The following is a 17,696-nucleotide window of genomic DNA, read 5'->3' as shown; positions in this document are numbered from 1 at the left end:
ACAAGCATATCCATATTGGATTTTTCATGTTATTTTGTTCCCCCTTATCTACATCTTTCTATCTTATTTTCATATCATGACCTTCATGAAAATTTATATACAGTAGGGCCTCGCTTTATGGTGTTTCGCCTTACGGCATTCCGCTAATACTGCAATTTCAAATTATGACCAAAATTTGCTATACGGCAAGTGGTCTTTCAAATACGGCGCGCCCCACTGGGTTTGTTTACATTCTTTGTGAGCACATCTATTATGTCTGGAAACTTTCCAAAATTTCAAGTGTTTTAAAGTTATTGCGTATTTTATATGTTTTTTTTTTTTTTTTTTTTTTTTTTTTCAACAAACCGGCCGTATCCCACCAAGGCAGGGTGGCCCAAAAAGAAAAACGAAAGTTTCTCTTTTTAAATTTAGTAATTTATATGGGAGAAGGGGTTACTAGCCCCTTGCTCCCGGCATTTTAGTCGCCTCTTACGACACGCATGGCTTACGGAGGAAGAATTCTGTTCCACTTCCCCATGGAGATAAGAGGAAATAAACAACAACAAGAACTAGAAAGAAAATAGAAGAAAACCCAGAGGGATGTGTATATATACATATATATGCTTGTACATGCAGTGTAGTGTGACTTAAGTGTAAATAGAAGTAGCAAGACGTACCTGAAATCTTGCATGTTTATGAGACAGAAAAAAAAGGACACCAGCAATCCTACCATCATGTAAAACAATTACAGGCTTTCGTTTTACACTCACTTGGCAGGACGGTAGTACCTCCCTGGGCGGTTGCTGTCTACTAACCTACTACCTAGTATTTTATATGTACTCTGATAATTATGCTTATGTGTACCTGTACCTAAATATACTTACACATTATGCTGGCATGTAGGTACACATTAAAATCACTAAGAGTCTCTCTACTCATGATGCCATAGTAATACTACGTAATAATAATCTCCTGGGCACAGTAAATGTCTTATTTTACGTTAATAAAGACATTTTCATTAATCCATCTACGATATTTTCTTCAAAATTATATAAGAAGCACGTTACATAGCATATAAACATTATGCATACACCCACAGAATAAAAATTGACATAAATATAAGATTTGTTTACAAAACGGCTCTATAGGAGTGTCGGAAGAATTGTGTTTTCTCTAGTCAAACACTGGGGGATAACTGTAGATAAATATTCCTTTCGTGTGCCTTCACTCTATATATAGCAATTCATGACCCATGTAGGTTTAGTGCTTCTTTTTATTATGATTATAATAATAACTTGCAATAATAATTTGTAATAATAATTTGTAATAATAATAAGAATAATTTGTCAGAGCATCATTCCTTCTAAAAATTACATGAGAATGGAAGTGTTGGTCTTTATTTATTCTACTGTATCACTGTGGAGACAACTTGTACACAATGTAAGGTGTTTAATGTTTATGAACCACAACCAGACGCATCGTCTGTTTGTTTACATAGTGGGTGGGGTGGCCAGGTTGGCTTCCCTACACTACCCTACCTACCACACCACTTTCTACAAATAAATACTTTTCACCTTTCACCCTACATTAAGACTACAAATATTTTAAGGTAAGTAGTGAGTGTACTGTATATGCATTTTATCACTATATTTAAGCATCATCGTAGTATATTATGTGTGGGTGGGGGTGGCTAGGAGGGCTACCACACCTAACTTATGGTAAATGCTACTCATCTTTTGCCCTACATTAAGACTACGAATATTTTGAGGTAAATAATGAGTGTACTGTGTGTGTATTTTACTTTTTATTGTTTTTTAATGCCTAAGTTCTATTGCTAACTTAATGTTAGTGTAAATTTGTCATCTGGCATTTATATACATTTATAAGTGGAAAAAATGGTGTTCTGCTTTCCAGCAGTAGCCTGGAACCTAACCTGCCATATAAGTGGGGCCCTACTGTACTAATTTATTTTGCAAGATATTTTCCTAGTTGTTTTGTTTTATTTACATAGCACTACAATCATTTAGTGTATACAGCACATTAAACATGTTTCTAATATTAAATTTATGCTGTCATTACCAACTTGTTACTATCACAATCAATGCACTTTACATATTACGGATATCATAATCACAAAGGAAGTAAAACAATTTAAAGTAAATTTTTCATATTCCAAAATCCATTTTCACAATTCTCTTCATGTTAATGGTCATAAGTCTCAGCATACTTAGATGAAAAAGAAATATTCCTGCACTATTTATGCTGAAGTAGATGCTTAGTTTTTAGTCAGGAAAGTACCCAGTGAGGAAATTGGCATCCCCCCAGAGAAGAAGTCCCTACATCTAGGCACAACCTGTCCAAACCCTGCCACCCTGTTAAAGTGACTTAGTGTCAGGGAAATATTTTCAGTGTTGATAACAAATATGCATCCTGAAGAGTCATATGCAAGAAGTATGAGTGTCTTGGTCCATTTTGAGATATATTAATCATCACTGCAAGCCCGTTACCACTGGGAGGAGGGATCTCTTGTGAACGTGCTACATACTTGAATGTAAGCGTTGATGAAGGTAGTTTGTATTCTTAGCTGTCACTCGTTAGTGTTCAGTGGTGGGCACAGCTAACCGAAAAGTTAGTTTCGCTAACCACTAATCCACTAACTAAAAAATTAGCTCCGCTAATGCTAAACTGCTAAACGGCCCAAAAAATTAGCGGAAGCTAATGCTAAACGCTAACTTTTCACATGAATTCAGATTCAGTTTAGTTTTTTAGTCTTTTACTCTTACTTTTAAGATTTTTAGAACAGACCTGGAGAGCTTCCTAACAAGATATAGAATGCCAAGGTCATATGATGATCAAGTGCCGCTAGTGCGAAAATAGCGATTGTTGAATTTTGTGATTTAACATGAGTGACCGACATGGACACACTTGATATACTTGTCATTGTACTGAAGCCCTATAGCCCCTGAACAGATTGAGTTAACTTATTTGACTGTTTTCTTCACTAGTTCCAGTTTCACTGTATTTGTTTATTTTATTTTGTTTCTGTTCATGTTGGCATTTAACTTCATTTAGAGTTTGAACTCAGGCCAACTTATCGCTGCACCAGCGATACAGCCATACAGGTGCACATAAATAGTTAAATGGACAAATGCCATCAAACATCAGTTTAAATCCAACATACACTTTATTTACTGTACAAAATGCATTGCATAGGTATTATGCCAAGATCAGATGATTGCTGGGCTGATTACTACTCTGGCTGGGCCTTCTCCATCACTTTGATGTGATGCTGGTTGCCCTTCATAACCATCAGCCTCTCAAAGTTTCCATCTGACAGGGTGGCTCTCTTGGCACTCAACTGCAGCACTAGACGGGATGGCGGCGTTGTACTTAATGCTTCAATCACAGCCGCTGCAGACTCCTCAACAACACCCTCAGGTGGAACAGAAACGTCTCCCCTGTTCATAACGATAAGTGACATGCACCCCTGTGATCGCTGACACTGTAAGACTATAACAATGGTGCTCGTTCTGCTGCTGCTGCGTTGACAAGTCACGTTTACACATAGTCAGCCAATAGCATGCCTGACTGACTGTTGGAGAAATGCCCACAACAGACAGGAACAAACACGTGCGCCACTGACAAGGCATTGCTTTCTGAATACCAACAATGTAGGAATTTTTTTTTAGCGGACTCAAAGTTAACGGAACTTTATTTAGTGGAAGCTAATTGGTCCGCTAACAGTTTCCGAAGTTAGCGGCAATGTTAATCCGCTAAACAAAATGTCAGTTCCACTAATTAGCAGATTAGCGGAACTGTGCCCACCACTGTTAGTGTCTGACAACTGATACAGGATGTGATTAATAATTTCATAGTAATATACTATGGTTTAAAATGTATATGAACTATAAAAATTTATGAAATAATTAACTTCAAGTACAGAAGAAAATTCCAAAGGCGATATGATATCAGAAACATATGCAGTAGATTATCAATTATCCAGCTATTGGTTACTGCCTTGTATCACTATCTGGTAGTCTTCAATCCAGCACCTAAAACAGATATGAAAATGTAATGTGTAAAACAGTGTTGCCATAAAAAAATAGGTAATCATTCAACATTGATGAAAATCAAATTCCTCTTTTCCCCTGAAGAGGCAAGATAACTCATTATTTACGATACTGTATATCCAGTAGGTCATCAACATACATATAATGATCTGACTTATGATAACACTTACAATCGGGGTACTTTGGGACCAATTATTGGCTTCCGAACACCAATCTACAGATATGGTCGCTGTAAATATTCAAATATAAATTATTTTCTGGGCCTTCTCTAAAAACAATGGCCTATCTCAGTAGGCCCAAGCTGACATGAAGGAAAAAATTACCTACTACACAGCCACTAGGATTTTGTACATCATTTTTGAGCACATCACTAATAATTGCACATGCATTGGTGGACTTTTCAATGCAATTTCTATTACTGAATCAGTTTTCCAATCATGTGCTGCTGAATTCACATTTTCAGGGGTCACATAATACAAGAGTCCACTGTAATATTATTATTATTATTAAAAATATGAAATTATATATGGAATATCATGGCTTTGCAGCACATTTTTGATTAGAACATGGGTGTCCATAGGAAAATAGTCTCTGAATTCTGAATACTAGACTCTTGAATGATTTTCAGGAATGCATTAACATCATAACTAGTGGACTGACTTAGTTTAGTGATAGTTCACCATGATCCAAAAAAAAAAAAAAAAAAAATGCACCTTTCATTTTAACTTAAAATCATAAAATTAAAAGTAATCTCATGAATAAAGAGAAATTTCACTTGGATTCTTTTATGAATGTGCAGGCTTCAAGTGGAAAATAATTTTCTAAACAAAAGACAGATAAGCAACGAAGCCATAAATACTGTACCTGCGAGTTATGATGCGATGCACTCGAATAGTGATGGTTACAGGCACATCAGATACTCCACCACATTTCTCTATAGCCTCCAAAATTGTCCAGGCAGGATGAACTTCATTCTGTTGATATTGTTTATTTGTATATATGTATTCATTCTAAAATGCTTGTAAGATCTTGAGTTTTCCTTCATATTTTTAAATGTACAGTGTAATATCCTATGATACTGAATTAGCTGCAATTGCCTAGCTAGTTTTTCAGAGAAGAAAAGCCATATTTAACTTGGAAACTAACTTAGAATGAAGGTACACTATAATGATTTAACCAGTTCAGAGTACTTGAACATATGTACAGAGGCATTTTTTATTTATTAGTGAAAACTAAATTAAGTAGAAAACAATAGAAATATTACGTACAGTACATATGTATATGTATGTTTTTTTTTTTTTACCAAACTAGCCATCTCCCACTGAGGTACAGTGACCCAAAAAAAGAAACTTTCACTATCACTCACTCCATCACTGTCTTGCCAAAGGGGCACTAGTACTACAGTTCAAAACTGCAAATGGTCCAACCCCTCCATAATGTACTTTCCATATCTGGATCTCAAGTCTGGCTAACCAGTTTCCCTGAATCCCTGCATAAATGTTACATTGCTCACACTCCAACAGTACATCAAGCCATAAAACCATTTGCCTCCATTCACTCCTATCTAATATGCTCACACATGCCTGCTGGATATCCAAACCCCTTGCACACAAAACCTCCTTTACCCCCTCCTTCCTACCTTTATATATATATGTGTGTATACTCATTCTCCATGGGGAAGTGGAACAGAAGTTCTCCGTAAGCCATGTGTGTTGTGAGAGGCAACTAAAATGTCAGTAGCAAGGGGCTAGTAACCCCTTCTCCTGTATAAATTACTAAATTTAAAAAGAGAAACTTTCATTTTTCTTTTTGGGTCACCCTGCCTCAGTGGTATACAGCTGGGTTGTTGAAAAAAACAGCATACCCCTTGGGAAAATGGAGAAGAATACTTCCTCTATGATCCATGTTTGTCACAAGAGGCGACTAAAATGCCGGGAGCAAGGGGCTAGTAACCCCTTCTCTTGTATACATTACTAAAGTTGAAAGAGAAACTTTTTTTTTTTTTTTTTTGGGGGGGGGGCCACCCTGCTTCAGTGGGATATAGCCAGTTTGTTGAAAGAAGATATATATATATACAGTGGACCCTCGGCTAACGATATTAATCCATTCCTGAGAGCTCATCGTTAGACGAAATTATCATTAGCCGAATTAATTTTCCCCGTAAGAAATAATGGAAATCCAATTAATCCGTTCTAGACAGCCAAAAGTATTAAAAAAAAAAAAAAATTCATGAAATATACAGTTCCCTACAAAGAAAACAATGAGACATGCACAATAACTATATAAATAAATGTTAAAATGACACCTTGACTGAAGAGTATTGATGAGTGATGAGACACTGTTTTTCTTGAACACTGGAATTTTCAGAATGATACATGAGTAAAGGCTTCACTTTGCAATCCCCACTAGCATTACAACAAAACAAGAAAGTTAGCCTGTCTTTCATAGGCTTGTGTCCTGGGAGTGCCTTTTCCTCCTGAGTAATGTAGGTCCTGTTTGGCATTTTCTTCCAGAACAGGCCTGTTTCGTCACAATTGAACACTTGTTGGGGTTGGAATTTTTCAGCTCTGCCATGCCTTATCACACTGTGTAAGCCACTATGATTCTTAAATCTCTCAAACCAACCTTTGCTGGCCTTAAATTCACCAATATGAGCACTAGTTCCAGGCATTATTTCCTGTTCACCTGGGTGTTAGTCGACTGGTGTGGGTCGCATCCTGGGAGACAAGATTAAAGACCCCAATGGAAATAAGTTAGACAGTCCTCGATGACTCACTGACTTTCTTGGGTTATCCTGGGTGGCTAACCCTCTGGGGTTAATTGTTTCTCATTAAGCCACACGAACAACAGTCTCTCCACATCTTCGAGTAGTACAGCTGACAGTGGTGCAGCAACAGTTGACGGAAGTGCAGCAGCAGCTGACCATGGTACAATAGTATTTCAATAGTATTTCTCACCCTTTTTACCACAGGGTTGGCACTAGAAGCTTTCTTTGGGCCCATGGTAGCTTATTTAGCAGTTACAAGCACTATAAACAATGGAATAATACAAAATGTATCGAATGTATGCATGAAACCGGCCACCCTGGCTTGTAAACAATGACGGCAGGGCAGCTGAGGCGCTCAGGCTGGACGGACAGGTTCGGGACGAATCACGTTAGGTGAGCTTTTTATCGTTACCCAGGCCAAAATTTTTACGCTCAAACGCTTCGTTGGGTGAATTTAACGTTACGAGATGCGTTCGTTAGCTGAGGGTCTACTGTATATACCAACATACAGAATTAGATGAAACTTTTTACTGTCAAAAAATAAACTACCTGTAAGTCTCTCTCTTCTGGAGTATCATTTACAATAGTGAATCCAGGGTGAAGAGGAGAAAGATTACTGTTGACTTTGGGAACATACTGAAGCTGAGCCATGTGCTGCTGAGCATCACACATTGATGGCAACACGGTTCCATCTGTGAAATATTAAATGAAAAATAAAAATTAATTAATCAAAATCTAATAAACTTAGGCCAACATATATAATTAATGACACTACATTTTCAAAGTGAAATTACTTTAAAACAAAATACAATCACTATGAGATCAGACCCTAAGAACACTATTAAAAGCGACTAACCTCTTGAACATAAACAGGTCCAAGTAGTCAGGATTATCTTCTTCTTCATTCCTGATTTACTGGGAAATGCTGTCAAAGTCTTGTTACTGCCTTCGCTACTTACATTATTTTCCAAAATACTGACCTCATTCATATTATGCTCCTCACTTTTAATATGTTGGTTTTGCTGCATGATGAAGTATGAGGTAAAAAGTACAGGCATGTTGTGGCTTGGAAGATCTAGCTGATGCCTGAAATATAATTATGTAGTAATAATAATAATTATGTATTAATACATCGCTAAGAGAGTTGCAGCGGTTCATGTCAAAACTGAATAAGCTATCAGTTCTGTTAAAAAACATATCATGAACAAAAATGAAGCACACAGAGGCAACTTTAATAATACTGTATACCAATCCCAATTAAATGATACTGAATGGGTATGCAAAAACTAAGACAGCAAAAAAACTATTCTATGCTTAATGCAACAAAGAGAATTGATTCTTCCAAGCTTCAAGTAAAAAGGTCTACAATATTACTCTTGACAGTTGCACCAACATGAAGCTTATCAATGATTATCAGATTTTGAGGATTAGTATGTAAAGCTTTATATACAGAAATGCATATAATATATTCACAGAAGTACTATACCCGAAGGGTCATTCAGTAAAATTCACATACCTTAGTGGAAAACCGAATGGTAAATACCCATATAATATAAAGAAGTGTTAATTACAAAATAAATTATATCTTCATTTAAGTATTAATCTCCAGTGCTGTTTCATTCTTTATACTGTTCATCTCAGGTTCAGTATATCAGCTAGTCTTACTCACTTCAGGAATCAATGCTGTTGAAGAATGGAAGAACGGTATTTTCTTCAGGTTTTATATTCCTACATTTTAGCTCTTCTTTTTTATGCATCCCAACTCATACCCTGCCCTTTGCATCCATCTGAGTTGAAAAGGCACTATTTAACCCTTTGAGGGTTTCGGCCGTACTAGTACGGCTTACGATCCAGGGTTTTTGACGTACTAGTACGCCTAAATTATAGCGCCCTCAAATCCAGTGGGAGAAAGCTGGTAGGCCTACATATGAAAGAATGGGTCTATGTGGTCAGTGTGCACAGTATAAAAAAAATCCTGCAGCACACAGTGCATAATGAGGAAAAAAAAACTTCGGCCATTTTTTTGGAATAAAACAGCGACTTTGCACTGTATTTTCGTATGGTATTTATTGTTGTATTCTAGTTTTCTTGGTCTCATTTTATAGAATGGAAGACATGTTACAGAAATTGGGATGATTTTGACTGGTTTTACAATGAAAAGTACCTTGAAATTGAGCTCAAAGTAGCAGAAATGTTCGATTTTTACCAAAGTTCAAAAGTAAACAAATCATGCCAAGCGTCCAATACACGTCAACTGGTGAGTCTAATATTCTTTCACAAGTGTGCCAGTATCATTTATACCATTTTTTACACTAATGCAGTAGTCTGCATAACAGTAAAGCTTCTATTTTTTGTGAGAATAAAAATTCAAAGTGGAAAGCAAAAGAATGTAAGAGGGGCCTTGAGACGTGACTAATGAACAGAGGAAATGTCATTTTAGTGCCAGGAATGTCTTTCTTGTTTATTCTGGACCCTATTCAGAAATTGGCATGTTTTGAAATTTGTGTGAAATTGGCAAAATTGCTAAATTTTAACCACTGTACTGGATAGTTGAAATTGATAAATGGGTGGTTTCTTGCACTCATTCGATAGAAAAAATGGAATTCTAGCGAAATATTCATGTTTTTTGTCGACTAGTACAGTGGAATTGGCCGAAAATGGGGCTCAAAGGGGGCAAAATCGCCAATGCGTAAACAATGCCGAGACCGCTAACTTCGCGAGAGTATAATTCCGTAAGTTTCCCATCAAATTTCAAACTTTTGGTGTCATTATGATCAGATGATTCTCTATCTTTTCATAAGAGAATTTTTTTTTTTTTTAAATTTGGCCAACCCTGAGAACGCGTCTCGGAGAGGGCCTGCCGACCCTCAAAGGGTTAAGAACATGCAAGAAAAACCTTAACCTTAGTCACTGTTGTCTGCAGTAAGAACTTGTATAACTTGTCCTTAAATGCCATTTCACTTTACAGAGGAATATTTTAATAATTTTTCCTTCTATTAGGACTAAGATTGGCAATTGTTAGATATTTGAGGAAGATTTGTATGTGTGTTTATGGTGAGATATTCTAAACAAAGTACAGTGGTACCTTGACTTACGAGTTTAATTAGTTCTGTGACTGAGCTCATAACTCAATTTGCTCGTATATCAAATCAATTTTCCTCATTGAAATTAATTAAAATGCCATTAATGTGTTCCAGCCCCCAAAAACCACCCCATTTTTTTGTTATGAGTTTTTAAATAAGAAAATGTATTTATAAATAAGAATTATTGTATACTCCTCCCACCTTCACTACTCCATCCACCACCATCTCTACTACACCCACCACCCTCACTACTCCACCCACCACCCTCACTATTCCACCCACCATTATCACTACTCCATCCACCACCATGACTACTCCACCCACCACCATGACTACTCCACCCACCACCATGACTACTCCATCCACTACCATGACTACTCCACCCACCACTATCAGTACTCCACCCACCTTAATTAATGTTTCTGAAAAAACTCTGAGTGTTGAAATGGAGGTTACCTCTTCCCCAGATTTATACGTGAGCCAAACAAGGGATGAGGTGCCTCACTACAATCTGGGATTAGTGTGGAAGTATGATCCTTCCAGTTACATCTTGGAAGAGCATGTGGGATGGGAGGAGTATCTGGGTACAGAGTTGGATTTGACTTCAGATACTTCGCCAATTAGTGGCGGCGTATCTGAAGCTCGCTCATAACTCGGATTTTGGCTTGCAACTCAAAGCAAAAAATCGACCAAGTGACGGCTCGTAACTCGGAAAACTCATAAGTTGGGGCACTCGTAAGTCAAGGTACCACTGTATAAGTAATACTTACCATGGAGAATAAATTCTGGCCACATCATTTACATGCAGTGTGATGCCAACGTTTTGCTCTTGTAGAGCAAAAAATACAACGTATTTTCTTTTGTATCTACCTTCTTGTTTCTCCAAGTTACTTCCTATATCTTTTTCCAGTTTTATATCTGTCTGCATTGTGCTAGAGTCACTGCAAATTAATTGACAAACAGCAGCATTGCTTGGCAACCTTCCACCAACTTTCACAATCCTTAGCTCTAAATATTTTTTTGGTAACTGCCAGTGTTTTCCACTTGACAACTCTGAGCTACCAGATGATACTGGACTTTCTATGAGAGCATTCTTCAAATTCTTAACTGCTGGTGATAAGGTTTTACTTGAACTATCCACTGATATTTCCTTTTTTACAGAAACTCTAACATGAGATGAATGTACAATAGATTTTGCATCTCCAGTCTGCAAGAATTGAGTCTTTTGGCACTGCACACCTGCAACAGACACCTGGTGGGCCCACATGCGAGAACTGGACTGCCACGACAGCAATAACCGCCGCAGTCTCCCACCATGGCCATCTCTGAGAAAATAAAATGCAAGATTTACATAAGTCAAAATAATAATTAATTTTTTTTTTTTTCAACAAGTCGGCCATCTCCCACCGAGGCAGGGTGACCCAAAAAAGAAAGAAAATCCCCAAAAAGAAAATACTTTCATCATCATTCAACACTTTCACCACACTCACACATTATCACTGTTTTTGCAGAGGTGCTCAGAATACAACAGTTTAGAAGCATATACGTATAAAGATACAACATATCCCTCCAAACTGCCAATATCCCAAACCCCTCCTTTAAAGTGCAGGCATTGTACTTCCCATTTCCAGGACTCAAGTTCGACTATATGAAAATAACCGGTTTCCCTGAATCCCTTCACTAAATATTACCCTGCTCACACTCCAACAGATCGTCAGGTTCCAAGTACCATTCGTCTCCATTCACTCCTATCTAACACGCTCATGCACGCTTGCTGGAAGTCCAAGCCCCTCGCCCACAAAACCTCCTTTACCCCCTCTCTCCAACCCTTTCGAGGATGACCCCTACCCCACCTTCCTTTCCCTATAGATTTATATGCTTTCCATGTCATTCTACTTTGATCCATTCTCTCTAAATGACCAAACCACCTCAACAACCCCTCTTCTGCCCTCTGACTAATACTTTTATTAACTCCACACCTTTTCCTAATTTCCACACTCCAAATTTTCTGCATAATATTTACACCACACATTGCCCTTAGACAGGACATCTCCACTGCCTCCAACCGTCTCCTCGCTGCTGCATTTACCACCCAAGCTTCACATCCATATAAGAGTGTTGGTACTACTATACTTTCATACATTCCCTTCTTTGCCTCCATAGATAACGTTTTTTGACTCCACATATACCTCAACGCACCACTCACCCTTTTTCCCTCATCAATTCTATGATTAACCTCATCCTTCATAAATCCATCTGCCAACACGTCAACTCCCAAGTATCTGAAAAATTCACTTCTTCCATACTCCTCCTCCCCAATTTGATATCCAATTTTTTCTTTATCTAAATCATTTGATACCCTTATCACCTTACTCTTTTCTATGTTCACTTTCAACTTTCTACCTTTACACACATTCCCAAACTCATCCACTAACCTTTGCAATTTTTCTTTAGAATCTCCCATAAGCACAGTATCATCAGCAAAAAGTAACTGTGTCAATTCCCATTTTGAATTTGATTCCCCATAATTTAATCCCACCCCTCTCCCGAACACCCTAGCATTTACTTCTTTTACAACCCCATCTATAAATATATTAAACAATCATGGTGACATTACACATCCCTGTCTAAGACCTATTTTACCGGGAAGTAGTCTCCCTCTCTTCTACACACCCCAACCTGAGCCTCACTATCCTCATAAAAACTCTTTACAGCATTTAGTAACTTACCACCTATTCCATATACTTTCAACATCTGCCACATTGCTCCTCTATCCACTCTATGATATGCCTTTTCTAAATCCATAAATGCAATAAAAACTTCCCTACCTTTATCTAAATACTGTTCACATATATACTTCAATGTAAACACTTGATCTACACATCCCCTACCCACTCTGAAACCTCCTTGCTCATCCGCAATCCTACATTCTGTCTTACCTCTAATTCTTTCAATTATAACCCTACCGTACACTTTTCCTGGTATACTCAGTAAACTTATTCCTCTATAATTTTTACAATCTCTTTTGTCCCCTTTCCCTTTATATAAAGGGACTATACATGCTCTCCGCCAATCCCTAGGTACCTTCCCCTCTTTCATACATTTATTAAATAAAAGTACCAACCACTCCAACACTATATCCCCCCTGCTTTTAACATTTCTGTCATGATCCCATCAGTTCCAGCTGCTTTACCCCCTTTCATTCTATGTAATGCCTCACGTACCTCCCCCACACTTACATTCTGCTCTTCTTCACTCCTAAAAGATGGTATACCTCCCTGGCCAGTGCATGAAATTACCACCTCCCTTTCTTCCTCAACATTTAAAAGTTCCTCAAAATATTCTCGCCATCTACCTAATACCTCCCTCTCCCCATCTACTAACTCCCCTACTCTGTTTTTAACTGACAAATCCATACTTTCCCTAGACTTTCTTAACTTGTTTAACTCACTCAAAAATTTTCTCTTATTTTCATTAAAATTTCTTGTCAGTGCCTCTCCCACTCTATCATCTGCTCTTGTTTTGCACTCTCTCACCACTCTCTTCACCTTTCTTTTACTCTCCATATACTCTGCTCTTCTTATAACACTTCTACTTTGTAAAAACCTCTCATAAGCTAACTTTTTCTCTTTTATCACACCCTTTACTTCATCATTCCACCAATCACTCCTCTTTGCTCCTGCCCCCACCCTCCTATAACCACAAACTTCTGCCCCACATTCTAACACTGCATTTTTAAAACTATTCCAACCCTCTTCAACCCCCCCACTACTCATCTTTGCACTAGTCCACCTTTCTGCCAATAGTCGCTTATATCTCACCCGAACTTCCTCCTCCCTTAGTTTATACACTTTCACCTCCCTCTTACTTGTTGTTGCCACCTTCCTCTTTTCCCATCTACCTCTTACTCTAACTGTAGCTACAACTAAATTATGATCCGATATATCAGTTGCCCCTCTATAAACATGTACATCCTGGAGCCTACCCATCAACCTTTTATCCACCAATACATAATCTAACAAACTACTTTCATTACGTGCTACATCATACCTTGTATATTTATTTATCCTCTTTTTCATAAAATATATATTACTTATTACTAAATCTCTTTCTACACATAGCTCAATTAAAGGCTCCCCATTTACATTTACCCCTGGCACCCCAAATTTACCTACTACTCCCTCCATAACATTTTTACCCACTTTAGCATTGAAATCCCCAACCACCATTACTCTCACACTTGATTCAAAACTCCCCATGCATTCACTCAACATTTCCCAGAATCTCTCTCTCTCCTCTACACTTCTCTCTTCTCCAGGTGCATACACGCTTACTATAACCCACTTTTCACATCCAATCTTTATTTTACTCCACATAATCCTTGAATTAATACATTTTAAGTCCCTCTTTTCCTACCATAGCTTATCCTTCAACATTATTGCTACTCCTTCTTTAGCTCTAACTCTATTTGAAACCCCCGACCTAATCCCATTTATTTCTCTCCACTGAAACTCTCCCACCCCCTTCAGCTTTGTTTCACTTAAAGCCAGGACATCCAGCTTCTTCTCATTCATAACATCCACAATCATCTCTTTCTTATCATTTGCACAACAACCACGCATATTCAGACTTCCCATTTTGACAATTTTCTTCTTCTTATTCTTTTTAGTAATCTTTACTGGAAAAGGGGGGTTACTAGCCCATTGTTCCCGGCACTTTAGTTGACTTTTACAACATGCATGGCTTATGGAGGAAAGATTCTTATTCCACTTCCCCATGGATATAAAAGGAAAAGTAATAAGACCAAGAATTATTAAGATAAAATCAAAGAAAGCTCAGATGAGTGTGTATAAATAAACGTGTACATGTATGTGTAGTGTGACCTAAGTGTAAGTAGAAGTAGCAAGACATACCTGTAATCTTGCATATTTATGAGACAGACAAAAGACACCAGCAATCCTACCATCATGTAAAACAATTACAGGCTTTTGTTTTACACTCACTTGGCAGGACGGTAGTACCTCCCTGGGTGGTTGCTGTCTACCAACCTACTACCTATAAACCTATAAATAATATAAATAATATAAATAAATATAATATAATAATAATAATAATAATAATAATAATAATAATAATAATATAATAATAATAATATAAATATAATAATATAATATAAATAATAATTAATATTATATAATAATTAACATTAAATAATAATTAATATTAAAATTTGGAGAATGGAAAAATATATACGTGATATAAATTTGGAGTATAAAAAATATTAAACAAATCTTACTATAAATCAAAAACTCTGGCTTTGATGAGAATGAAAATGGCTAACTTTTTGGGTTTAGGGCAGTTCCAAGTGAATTGGTATGCATAGTTAAATTTCTTATAACAAATATGCAATATACATTTAACATCCAATAAAACAGATTAATAGGGAGGGAAGGAGAGTCTGCTTCAGTGAAAAATCTGTTATTTTGAAAGTTTTGATTAAGAGGACATAATAATTATGAGATAGACAGAGGTGTTGGAAGACTGGTAGTGGCAGTGTGGAAGGTGAAGACTCCAGCAGTCAAGCTCCCTCTTCATGAGGTTTCCAGGAAGAAGAGGAGAGTAGGTCCATCCCCATGAATCGAGCCATTAATTAGCATCAACATGCCTTCTTGATGTTGGTTAAAGGAGCACAATGTGCTGGCATTAACTCTTTGAGGGTCCGTGCCGTAGATCTACGGCTATACGTTGAGGGTCCAAACCATAGATCTACACCATGAGCTCAGCTCACTCTGATAATCTGTGAGCGGTAAATTTGGGCCAAGATATGAGAGAATACAACTATGTGGTATGTGTGCACCACCTAAAACAAATCCAGCAGCAAACAGTGCATAATGAGAGAAAAAACTGAGACTGTAATTTTTTATTAAAACAGCGACTTTGCAGTGTTTTTTCGTATGTTTTTTTTATAGTTGTATTTGCGATTTCTTGGTCTCATTTGATAGAATGGAAGATATATTACAGAAATAGAGATGATTTTGATTGGTTTTAGTAATGGAAATGGCTTGAAACTGAGCTCAAAATAGCAGAAATGTTAAATTTTTGCCAATGTTCAAGAGTAAACAAATTATCCCACACATCTAATACACGCCAGCTGGTGGGTCTAATATACTTTCACAAATGTGATGATATTATTTATACAATTATTACAGTATTGCATAACAGTAAATCTTCTATTTTTTTGGTTTGAATAAAAATTCATTATGTGAACAAAAAATCAAAATGGAATTCATTTGTAAAGCCTGAAAATGTAACTAATGAACAGGGGAAATGTTAGTTTAGTGCCAGAAATGCCTGCATTATTTATTCTGGACCCTATTTTGAAATTAGAATATTTTGAACTTTGCATTAAATTGGCCAAATTACCAATTTCCGATCACTTTATTTTGTAGTTGAAACAGCTGACTTGGTAATTTTTTGTGCTCAATCGATAGAATAGAAGTAATACTAGTGAAATAGCTAAGAATTTGGTCGACTGGAGTAAAATAATTGGCCTAAAATGGGAGTCAAAGTCAGCAAGCTCGCCGATGCGTAAATATCGCCATCACATCAAAATTCGCGATAGCATAATTTCGTCAATTTTCCATAAAATTTCGTACTTTCTGTTTTATTACCTTCAAAAAAAGATTCTCTACCATTTCATAAGAAAAAATAACAAAATCATTTTTTGAAAATTCTTGGACACTGGTGCACACTTTGAAATTTGGCCTTTGGACCCTGATTCAGGGTTAATGTAAGGAATAGACATAGAAATGAATTTTTCTCTGTCAAGGTTTCATTAGAGATATACAGAGCCAGATGTTAATGAATGGAAAGGTGGAAATGTCAGGGTGAGGCCAATTCACAAAGACCAAGGAATATATGAGAGAATAAGAAAGAATACTACCGTTGTTGTTGAGGTGGTTCGGACATGTAGAGAGAATGGAGCGAAACAGAATGACTTCAAGAGTGTATCAGTCTGTAGCGGAAGGAAGGCGGGGTAGGGGTCAGCCTAGGAAAGGTTGGAGGGAGGGGGTAAAGGAGGTTTTGTGTACGAGGGGCTTGGACTTCCAGCGGGCATGTGTGAGCGTGTTTGATAGGAGTGAATAGAGACAAATGGCTTTTAATACTTGACGTGCTGTTGGAGTGTGAGCAAAGTAACATTTATGAAGGGGTTCAGGGAAACCGGCAGGCCGGACTTGAGTCCTGGAGATGGGAAGTACAGTGCCTACACTCTGAAGGAGGGGTGTTAATGTTGCAGTTTAAAAACTGTAGTGTAAAACACCCTTCTGGCAAGACAGTGATGGAGTGAATGATGGTGAAAGTTTTTCCTTTTCGGGCCACCCTGCCTTGGTGGGAATCAGCCAGTGTGTTAATAAAAAAAAATATATACTACCGTCCTGCCAAGCGAGTGTAAAATGAAAGCCTGTAATTGTTTTACAAGATGGTAGGATTGCTGGTGTCTTTTTTGTCTCATAAACATGCAAGATTTCAGTTATGTCTTGCTACTTCTACTTACATTTAGGTCACACTACACATGCATGTACAAACGTATATATACACACTCTTTTGGGTTTTCTTCTATTTTTCTTACTAGCTCTTGTTCTTGTTTATTTACACTTATCTCCATGAGGCAGTGGAACAGAATTCTTCCTCTGTAAGCTGTGCATGTCGTAAGAAGCAACTAAAATGCCAGGAGCAAAGGGCTAGTAACCCCTTCTCCTGTATATATTACTAAATGTAAAAGGAGAAACTTTCATT

General features: G+C 37.3%; 1 protein-coding gene across 5 annotated transcripts in view; it reads right to left on the bottom strand.

The window, feature by feature from the left end:
* Positions 1-17,696, bottom strand: part of LOC128684570 (uncharacterized) — a 48,244-nt gene that overhangs the window by 16,193 nt on the left and 14,355 nt on the right. For 4 of the 5 annotated variants that reach the window (XM_053770844.2, XM_053770842.2, XM_070095909.1 and 1 more), the window contains exons 5-8: positions 10,670-11,224; positions 7,673-7,902; positions 7,366-7,508; positions 4,914-5,023 (exon numbers count right to left, since the gene is read on the bottom strand). In XM_053770844.2, the coding sequence (XP_053626819.1) occupies positions 4,914-5,023; positions 7,366-7,508; positions 7,673-7,902; positions 10,670-11,224 (1,038 nt within the window). The remainder of the gene's footprint in view (positions 1-4,913; positions 5,024-7,365; positions 7,509-7,672; positions 7,903-10,669; positions 11,225-17,696) is intronic. The other variant, XM_053770845.2, reaches the window with a different exon arrangement.

Source organism: Cherax quadricarinatus, chromosome 4, assembly GCF_038502225.1.
Source record: "Cherax quadricarinatus isolate ZL_2023a chromosome 4, ASM3850222v1, whole genome shotgun sequence".
NCBI lineage: Eukaryota > Metazoa > Arthropoda > Malacostraca > Decapoda > Parastacidae > Cherax > Cherax quadricarinatus.
Note: the sequence above shows the minus strand (reverse complement) of the source record. Positions and strands in the feature narration are given on the sequence as shown.